At 36.6% G+C, this 11,092-nt stretch overlaps 1 protein-coding gene across 1 annotated transcript in view; it reads left to right on the top strand.

Moving 5' to 3' along the window:
- Positions 1 to 6,345, top strand: part of LOC107640174 (serine/threonine-protein phosphatase 7 long form homolog) — a 26,605-nt gene extending 20,260 nt beyond the window's left edge. The window contains exons 3-5 of the mRNA XM_016343725.1: positions 5,187 to 5,903; positions 5,997 to 6,078; positions 6,157 to 6,345. Of these exons, the coding sequence (XP_016199211.1) occupies positions 5,187 to 5,903; positions 5,997 to 6,078; positions 6,157 to 6,345 (988 nt within the window). The remainder of the gene's footprint in view (positions 1 to 5,186; positions 5,904 to 5,996; positions 6,079 to 6,156) is intronic.

Below are 11,092 nucleotides of genomic sequence, written 5' to 3'. Positions count from 1 at the left end.
TATAAGAGAAAAAAAAAAAAATATATATATATATATATATATATATAAAATAAAGGAGAAAAAAAAAAGAAAAAGAGCAAATAATAAAAAGGGGACAAAATTCCCCAAAGTAAATGGTGAAAGCAATTCATATGTACTGTACTCAAAATTAGGATGCATGAATATGTGAAAAATATGGTTAATGGATAGTTAGGTTTTGTATTTTGATTACATGGATTGTCTTAAGTTAGGTGAGAAGTTTAGGTTAATTAAGGATTCAGATTTTAGTCCACTTGACCAAATACAATTCTACCTTGACCCTAACCCCATTACAAACCTTAAAAGACCTCGTGATATGTGTATTTGTGCATCAAATTTATGTTGATTGATAGAAGAAGAGAAATTCTTAGAAAGTAAGGTTAGTAGAGAATTTAGAGAATCGAACCTTAAACAGTTGAGTGATTAGAGTATATACACTTCCGGTGAAGGTTCGAGGCTCGATTCTTTGTTCCCGGCTTTCATGAGCTATTTTCTTCTTGCAAGTCTATTTGTACTTCATTTTTATGACTTGAATTAGTGAAATCCAGTTCATATTTGTTCTTGAAAGGTTTATTTACTTTTCACCAAGTTGGTAGAAATATTTTGCATGTAGTTGCATTCATATAGATAGGTTGCATTACATACTTTCTACCATTCCTCTTCACTCTTATAGTTTCTCTTGAGCTTAGCATGAGGACATGCTAATATTTAAGTGTGGGGAGATTTGATGCACCACTATTTTGTGGTACATTTTGTGCTTAATTGAGTGGATTATATCCACTATACTCACACTTACTCATTGAATTCGCATGTTTTACATTTGCCTTCCTAATTATGTGCTATGATTGGAAACATGCTTCTTTGGTCTTAAATTTGCTATGTTTAATCCTCTCTTATTACCATTCGATGCCTTGATATGTGTGTTAAGTGATTTCAGGATTTATAGGGCAGGAATGGCTTCGAGGATGGAAAGGAAGCATGCAAAAGTGGAAGGAATACAAGAAACTGAAGGAACTGTTAAAGTTGTCCAGTCTGACCTCTTTGCACTCAAATGGTCATAACTTGAGCTACAAAAGTCCAAATGAGACGCTTCTAGTTGCGTTGGAAAGCTAACATCCGGAGCTTCGCAACGATATATAATTTTCCATAGCTGCCCCAAAGATAGGCGATGCACACGCGTGGATCACGCGCACGTGTGACCTGGAGAAAATTCAATCCACGCGTGCTGGACGTATCAGAGGCGATTTCTGGGCTATTTCTAACCCATTTTTTAGCCCAGAAAATACAGATTAGAGACTATAAAGTGGGGGAATCGATTCATTCATCATACAACTTTCATATTCACAATTTTAGATTTTAGATGTAGTTTTCTAGAGAGAGAGAGGCTCTAGAAAACTACTTTTATTTATTCTAGTGCTTTGATTCATCTATTTCTCTTGTTAATTACTTATTTTTCCAATTTGGTTTATGAACCTTTCAATGTTAGATTTGATTTTATATTTAATGCAATTTGAGGTATTTCAGATTTATGATTTTTATTTAGCTTTTTACGTTCTTAGCTTGAATTGATTAATTGGTGACACTTGAGTTATCAAACTCCTTTGATGATTAGTAATTGGAATTTGCTGGTTGATTTGGATCCCTCTAAAGCTAGTCTTTCCTTAGAAGTTGACTAGGACTTGAGGAATCAAATTAATTAGTCCACTTGATTTTCCTTTATTTAGTAAGGGTTAACTAAGTGGGAGTAAAGAACAATTCTCATCACAATTGATAAGGATAACTAGGATAGGATTTCCATTTCTCATACCTTGCTAAGAGCTTTATTAGTCATTACTTTAATTCTTGCAATTTACTTTTCTTGTTTCTTATTCAAAAACCCCAAAAAGATAATCTTCCATAACCAATAATAAATACACCTCCCTGCAATTTCTTGAGAGACGACCCGAGGTTTGAATACTTCGGTTATAAATTTTATTGGGTTTGCTTAAGTGACAACCAAACTTTTGTACGAAAGGATTCTTTGCTGGTTTAGAAACTATACTTGCAACGAGAATTTATTTGTGAATTTCTTTACTAGCAGAAATCCACTCGTCAAAGAGTAAGGATTAATTTTTTATATGAATAAATAAAGGGATTTCAAGCTCTTCACTTGTGCGGCAAGAAAAATAATGAGAACAAAATTTGTAGTATAGATGAATTAGAGAGGATAAGATGAAGACTTGTGTTTAGAATTGAACATTAAGATTGCATTACATTGAAACTGAACTAAGGAATCAGTAGCATATACAAACCATATATATACATAGTGTTTTAATCATGCTGCACTACTATGATCTGCAGAAACTAATATTTAACTTATAACTCAATTCTAACTAACCAAACTGACCTAACCATAATAACTAATCTTAACATCTGATTTTGTACTCCTAATACTCCTTTAAACTCAAGTAAGGTTTTGAACACACTCAAAAGTTTGGATTTCAATTTGTTAAAAGTACTAGTAAATAAAGATTTAGCCAAGATATCTGCAATCTGATCTATCCTTGATATGTGAACAATGTGAAGAGAATTTGACCGAAACTTGTATCGAATAAGTTGCACATCTAATTGGAAGTGTTTAGTGCGATTATGCAGCATGAGATTAGCTATTAATGTAAAACCTGGTCAAACTATAATTAATTAAGTAATAAATTAAATGTGAGCAAGAATAGTTAGAAAATTTAGCAATTGTAATTTAAGAATTTAAATATAATATTTGAACTCAGTAAATTTTTCTGAGTGAGAAAGCATACTTTTCTGCGTAAAAATGTGCACTGAAAATTTGATCGGCAGTACCGGTTGAGATCTGTCCAATACTACAGTCGAGAAAATTAATTATGACTTATGAGTGAGAAAAGTTTAAAAGTTAAAAATTTATAATTGAGATGGTAAAAATAATTAAAACGCTAATTTTAAAAGTTTTGGCTTAAAGTTAGGCCAAACGGGCCATATATGTGAATAGGGTCCAAACCCAACATATAAATAGCCTTCATTAAGGCTATTTCAGCTCATTACAATACATAGAAAGGGAAAATGTAGCTGAAAAGAAGAGACGGGAAAGGAAGAACATGCCCTAGGTTACTATTCACTTGAAATTTCATTTGATCATAACTTTGGCTACAAAGCTCCAATCGACAAGTTGTTTATGACCACGCGTCGTCCTCGTCGAACTCTTCAAGTCTATCTAAGTAGGTGGTAAGAAATCTCGAAACTCATATCCAATTTTTAATTCTCTTTCAATTTCGTGTTTTGGGTTGAGTTTTGAGGAATATCTTGAATTTTAATATTTAGGGAAAGTTCAATTGTGAGTTCTAGCGAGATTTTAATCCAAAGCTACAAGAAATAAGGTAAGAGAACCTTTTTCCATTATTTATCCAAGTTTGAGTTGTGAATTTGGTATAAACTATGTGAAATCTTGTTATTAGATGGTATAGAACTTGTTGAGATTTTAGTTGGGGTGAAGTGAAGGTAACCTGGTGATTTTGGAGCGGAATTAGATCTGTGGATAACTTTGGTGTGGTGCGTGAACTTAGAACTCGCACAATTTAACCGGCAAGTGCACCGAGTCATCCAAATAATACCTCAGGTGAGTGAGGGTTGATCCCACGAGAATTTTCGGACGACTGAGCAAGCAATGGTTATCCTGTTGGACTTGGTCAGGCAAACAGTAAAAGAGGTTGTTGTTGAAAACGCATAAATAAAGACAATAAAGAAAGCAATAAAGATTTGGTGTAAAATCAATATAGGAAAAAAGTTAAGGTCTCAGAGATGTTTGTTTTTCCGGATCAAAACTTCTTACTAACTATTTTAATAATGAATGATTCATTCTATGGCAAACTGTAAGTGATTAAACCCTAATCCCTTAGTGATTTATTCTCCTATAATCCTCATCAAACGCCACTTTCGTGGTCATTCAATTCTGACCGGAGGGTGAAGTTCAGAGTGCTAGTTTATACCACAACGACCCTAATCACCCCAATCCCGGCTAGATAGATGTTGCATATCCCCATCAGGTTGTGTGATTAGCCATCTAGGAGGCGCATTCTCAAGCTGTAGTTCAAGCGAGATAACTCTCCCGAGAATCACAAGAACACATATAGCAAAAGGGTCATACTCCCGCTCCACCCAGTTTCATAAGATTAAGAACGAAAATAACACCTTAGAATTGAATCAAACATATATTAAAATAGAAGAATAATAATCTTAATCCATAAAAATAAACAGAGCTCCTAACCTTAAACCAGGAGGTTTAGTTGCTCATAACTTACAGAGAAAACAGGATTATGAAAAGTGCGGAAAGAAGAAGATCCTAAACCTAATTGATCTTTTTCTTTAAATACTAACCTAATAATAAACGCTAAATCTAAAAGATATTATTTGTAAATAAAGATTACAAAAAGAAAATAAAATAAAAAACTAGGAAATGCTAAATCCACTTGGAGGCTTCAAAGAGGTGTGAAACGGGCTGCTGCTGGCTTTCAACTACAAGACTAAGGAGGAGATGCGCGCTTCTGGTTGTGCCCCCTGCTGGCGTTGAATGCCAGGTGGACGTTCAGCGCCCAGGGAGGGTGTTGCCAGCATTTTCCTTTATTGCTCTATCCTTTTCTAAAATGCTCCGAATTTCACCTAAAACCATAAAAATACAAGAAAAACTCAAAGTAGCATCCAAAGGTGATTTTTGCACTAAAATCAAGTAAAAGTAAATAAAATCTAACTAAAAATAATATAAAAATAACTAGAAAAAGGGTATAAGATGCTCACGCATCAGTGTGACCCGGAGAAAACTTAAAGTGTTGGGTGTAAACCGCCGTCATTAAAGGTATGGTTTTAGTTTTATTTAGATACCGTATAATATAGTATGAAATCCTAAGCTAGATGTCCTTAGGATTAAGTTTGAATTGTGTATTTGGATGGATTTGATATGTGTAGATGATATGTTGTGGTAATTGATGATTTGGATGAGGATAGTGTAATGTTGCATAGTTGATGTTTTGAATAAATATGCCAATATTTGTTAAATATTTTAATAAATAAGATATTAAAATAAATATGTGAATATTTATTAAAATATTTATAAGGATTATTATTTAATTAATGTAACATATATCTTTGTTGATGCAACCTAACAGGAATTTGTTGGTGCGTAAACTGGATCCGCCACAGACGTGGAATCTGATGGTCGAAAACTACTTACGTGCCACGGGATTCTACCACGTCTCTCGGATTCGGGTCATAAGAGGATTTCACCCCTTATTAGCTGCTCTGGTTGAAAGGTGGAGGCCAGAAACCCACACCTTTGTATTGCTGACCGGTGAGGTTACAGTGACATTGGAGGATGTCGCTCATATATTTGGCCTACCCATTGATGGAGAGCCTGTGAGTGGATGGACAGATAGTAGTGGCGACTTCCTTCAAAGTCAGAGCGTAGCGATATTCGGTCGTGAACCAGTAGTCATTCATTCTTCGAAGTCCTATATAAAGCTGGGTTGGGTTCGACGTATCAGAGACGCAGATCCGTTGGACACTGAGGAGTCCATTAGGAGATACGTCAGATGTCAGATCTTCTGTTTGTTAAGGTCGACGCTTTTCACGGATAAGTCGACCGCATATGCCCATGCGAAATATCTACCATTGCTTCGCGATTTCGAGCGGATCCATACTTATAGTTGGGGGACAGCATGTCTCGCACATCTTTACAGAGCACTATGTCGTGCATCACGATATGATACAAAGGAGATGGATGGCCCTCTGAATCTGTTGTTTGTTTGGGCATGGGAGCGAATGCCGTGTATTGCTCTCGTACCGAGACAAACCCTTCCACCGGCTGAGATACCAATTGCCAAGAGGTAATAAGTCTTATTTTAATCATGTGTTATATTCACGATGCATGTTTGATTTATGGTGACTTATTTAAATTTTTTCAATTAACCATGTTTCAGGTGGAGTCATTCGAAACGGACCACAGCGTGGTTATCGAAGACCGTAAAGACATTCAGGCATGATATAGACTACATGCAGGAGGTAAATAGTTATTGTTCTTGTGATTCGTATTTCCAACCATTAATGTTAGGATTCTAATATACCAATAATACGTGGCAGTTTGAGTGGCAGTCGTACGACAGATTGATCATTCCCGACGAGTTGCATAGTCATCTTGAGGTGTGTGACATCATTGCTCCGTTGTTGTCGTTCGAATATGTCGAATGGCACCCTACGGACCGAGTGATGCGTCAGTTTGGGTATGCACAACCTCCTTCACCAGAAGCAAGGGATATTTCACTGGACTAGCATTGCATCGTTCTACATGGAGTGCAGCTTCATGACTGGACAGTTTTGTATGGGGGCATGGATAGTGGAGTGGGCCAACAGGCGAAATGGTCGATTGCGAGATCAGCAACCCCTTTGACCTGGGACTTTTACCAACGGTGGAGTACCAGGATTGGTACATGGGCTCGTACGGACATCTGCTGAGATTTTCGTACGGAGTAAGTAAATCCAGCACGCTTGCGTTCGTGAGTCTCGGCACTCTTCCACGTAAAAAGTTCATTTAACCTATAATATGTTGCTCGGACCAGCGCCAACATAGGTAGATTACGAGCATCCTTCAAAACTGAATTAATGCACTCGACAAGGTTCGTCGTCATATGGCCCCATCAATGTCCCTTGTCGAATGCCAATACCCAATGTTTGAGTCCGATGGCATCGCACCACCTGGCATATGCCTCGCCTCGCTCTTCCAACCTCTTATGGTTGATATTGTACTCCTCCATCGTTCTTGAATAGCCTATGTTGACAACAAGCTTTTGCAAGTGGGGGACTTTGAAGGCCCTTAAGAAGTTACTGTCGATGTGCCTTATACAAAACATCCACCATGCTCTTGGAGGTTGCCAGTCACCTCCGGAACGATTTACTGCTGCCCGTATTGACTCATGCCGATCTGAGATCATACTCATACCGTCTTTTCTAACAACATGCATTCGCAGATTCCTGAAAAAGAAGTGCCACGCATCAGCTGTCTCCCCTTCCACCAAGGCAAAAGCGATAGGCACAATGTTCTAGTTTCCATCTTGTGCAACAGTGACTAGAAGTGTACCATTGAATTTTCCGTATAGGTGTGTGCCGTCAACCTTAACTAGGGGCTTGCAATGCCTGAATGCCTAATGCATGGATTGAAACTCCAAAATACGCGATGAAGTATTTTTACACCTTGGGCCTCCTCATTCCCGTTGTACAGTGGTCGTGTTTCTATTTGAACAACTGAACCAGGCATCTTCTGCACCATGACTGAGAGCCACCATGGCAAGGCTTGGTAAGAATCCTCCCAACCACCGAAAACTTTGGCTATGGACTTCTGCTTTGCCAACCAAGCCTTTCGGTAACTCATGGTATAGTTGAACCTTGATTGGACTTTCACAATTATAGATTTCACCTTGATGGACGGGTCCGTCTCGACCAATGGCCTTATAGCCTCAGCAACTGTATCTGAGTCCAACTTGGAATGATCTTGTGAAATCGTTCTGATTGTGCACATGTGCCTAGCGTTGTATCTGCATATCTCTCAACAACCTTTTTTCCATATCAAGCTGGCTCGGATAAGCCAGTCGCACCCACACCCGTACATCTTGCATTTTGCATAGAACGTCTGTGGCTCAGACTCATACACATCATAGTCAACTCCTCTAGATATAGTGTAACTTCAAATTGCTACGACGACCGACTTTCTAGAACTATATTCCATTCCAATCCGGAACTCTCCGTTCTCAGGATCAGCAACGCCTACAAAAAGCTAAAATCATCGTTTATTGATCAATCCAAAGTATAAACTAACAAAAACTTATTATTTAGTCAACACGTACCTATGTTTGTATATTCCAGAAACTCGGGGGCATGCATGGCGTTGAGATCCAACTCACGCATAAAAGGTGGAACGTACATCGATTGACTGCTCGAGGGATGAACCACTACATTCTCCGCTGCTGCCTCAACTCCCACATCACCATCCTCATCTTCGTCGCCGGCTTCATAAGTGGCTTCAAAGTCCTCTTCGCTGTCACTATTCATTCCTTCGTACACTGCATTTCTATCATCATCTATATCTATATCATTTTGAACCACTACTGCCTCTACAGTTTCAAACTCAACATACAGCTCAATCTGTGGGTGTCGCATCTGAGTCTGCCAGTGAATTTGAAACATATTCTGCATACTCATTTCATCAGTGATCGGCATGGTATCAAACTGTATTAGACTACCAAAAACTACAACCGGATTCCGGTACAGAATTTTGTCCACTCTCATTAACGTACTGTTCTCCATGCTTTGACAGAGGCCGTTCTACAGCTCTATTAACGTCATGGTGCATGGAAATACAAACGAAAATAGATTCTGGCACACAAACCTCACTCTCTCATGAGTATTATGTATTATCTCACTGTTGCGATACACCACCAAGTTTGGGGTGTCCTCCATTACACTAACAACACACTCAAAGAACACTCAAAACACACTCAAATCTTATTCAGAATGCAAAATAGTATCGAGCTCTGCCTTATATAGAGGGGTGCATTTAACACGCCCCCACGTGTTGCCTGCCTCCGACAATCATGTTTTGACACGTGTCAGCGTGCCCCCGCGTGCTGACTCAGCACGCCCCCACGTGCTACTTGTGTGAACCAATCAAGCTTCGCCACATCAGCATGCCCCCCACGTGCTGTCCTAACGAGCCAATCAGCCTTTGTCACGTCAGCACACCTCCTACGTGCTGACTAAGCACGCCCCCCACGTGCTGCCTTGTTGGTTCAACCACACGGTGTCACGTGGCTTCGACGCCCCCATGTGCTTTAGATAACACGCCCCCTGCGTGTTGAGCTTTCATCTGACACGTCCACCTATATATAATACACAGAGTACCCCCATTTCCAGCCTTCAATATTTTCCATAACCAAATTATTGAGCCCATCTTCTTTTCTTTCTTCTTTAATTTTTCTGTCCTCCTATTCTTTGGTAATAATATGCTACTCCTAGAGGCCACATTGCATCACTATGATATTATAGGACTTGATTTCTTCAGAAGCTAGAAGTATTTTTATTATTTTTGTTTGGGCCTTTAGCCCATGATATAATTTTTCTTTTTTACAATTCTCATTAATCTTTTAGTTTCTCACTTCTATCATCTACCATTTTTAATAAATAATTATTGCAATTAGTATATATTCATTATTTATTTATTACTCATTTAAAATTATATATAAAAAGAATCAATAATCAATTGAATTTGCATTGATAATATCATTTTTTATATGATTTTTTGTATTATATTTTATATAAATTTGTTAAAAAAAAGTGACGTTATAAAAAAAATATTATTATCTCTTATAAATAAATTATTATTTTTTTCCTTCTCAAACCAATCTTCACTTCATTTGCTACAATCAAAGTTGTTTAGCCGCTTGATATTTTCTGTTTGTAGCGATTTTCTCTTCATATTTTTTTTATTGTAAACCGCTATACGTGTAACTGTGTAAGAGCGATTTCTGCTGGACTGAAATGGTATATAATTAGCTAGCGCGCGATTTACATAGTTTAAAAAAATGCACGCATATAAAGAATGTCAATTATTATATTTGCGCAATTTATCTTGAGAATTTATTTAAATACATAAATTACCCTTGATAATCTATTTCATTCGTTATTATTTAACAAAACAAGTAGAAAAAAATTGATGTTACTAATTTGCTATTATTTGCCATTCTTTTCTCCAAACATGAATATTTTGAGGGAAGAGTAAAGTACCAATTATGCCCCCAAATTTGTAAAACGCTGACAAAAATAACCCTAATATTTGATAACGACAATCATACCCTCAAAAAAGTTAAAAACGCTACAAATCTGTCCATCCGTGAGGAGAACCCTTCTCCATTTAACAGAGCTTGGTGATGTGACAAACGAAATTTCAACGTGGCCTCCGTATTAGGATCTCAATCCCTAATCTCCTTGTATCCCTATTCATGAAACCCTAATTGCCGAATTCAAATGAAATGATGAAGTTAACCTTTAGTGAAGCACCATATTTCGTCATTTCATTTGAATTGGGCAATTAGGGTTTCATGAATTAGGGATACAGGGAGATTAGGGATTGAGATCCTAATACGGAGGCCACGTTAGAATTCCGTTTGTCACATCACCAAGCTCCGTTAAACGGAGAAGGGTTCTCCTCACGGATGGGCATATTTGTAGCGTTTTTAACTTTTTCGAGGGTATGATTGTCGTTATCAAATATTAGGGTTATTTTTGTCAGCATCTTACAAATTCGGGGGCATAATTGGTAATTTACTCTTTGAGGGAACATAGAATAACTTGTAATGAAGCACTTGCCAGCTAATTAACCGGCACCTATACTTTAGAATTAGGAGAAAGTATGGAACCCAACTACAATTAAGTTCACATAAAATTAATAATTAAAAATTATTAAATAATAATTTACAGTTATTTATATTTTTTTAAGGCAAATTGCATAAATAAATAAAGTAGAATTTAAAATTACTCAATTACAACATTTGGATAATTATATTTTTTGAATTTGATAAAGAAATAAAAGTTAAACAAAAAGATAAAGATTCAAATGGAATAAAAAAAAAAGATAAATTGAAATTGAAATAAAAACAAAAAGGATATATTGAAATTGAGTACAAAGAGAATCATTCTACTCTCTACCTAATTTCTTAACGCAAGAAAAAATGGGCTCCTTAACCTAACTTGTCAACGCCATAACTCCTCAATCTTCTATCTAATTTCTTGATGGAATAAAAGAGATTCATCAACCTACTATGATTTCATTACGAAACCAAAACAAAATTTTTAAACATTTAAATCCTTCTATACTACGACTACCCTCGTTTATGAAATATTTATAACCTCTTATGTTAAAATATAGAAAAGCTCTAAACTCACAAATATAAAGCCCAATCTAGTAATTAAATAAACAAAATTAAAATATATCAAATTAAATTAAAACATTCTAAAAATATAAACTAAT

The sequence above is a fragment of the Arachis ipaensis genome, chromosome B05, assembly GCF_000816755.2.
Source record: "Arachis ipaensis cultivar K30076 chromosome B05, Araip1.1, whole genome shotgun sequence".
NCBI lineage: Eukaryota > Viridiplantae > Streptophyta > Magnoliopsida > Fabales > Fabaceae > Arachis > Arachis ipaensis.
The sequence above is the reverse complement of the archived record's forward strand: the minus strand, read 5'-3'. Positions and strand labels throughout refer to the sequence as shown.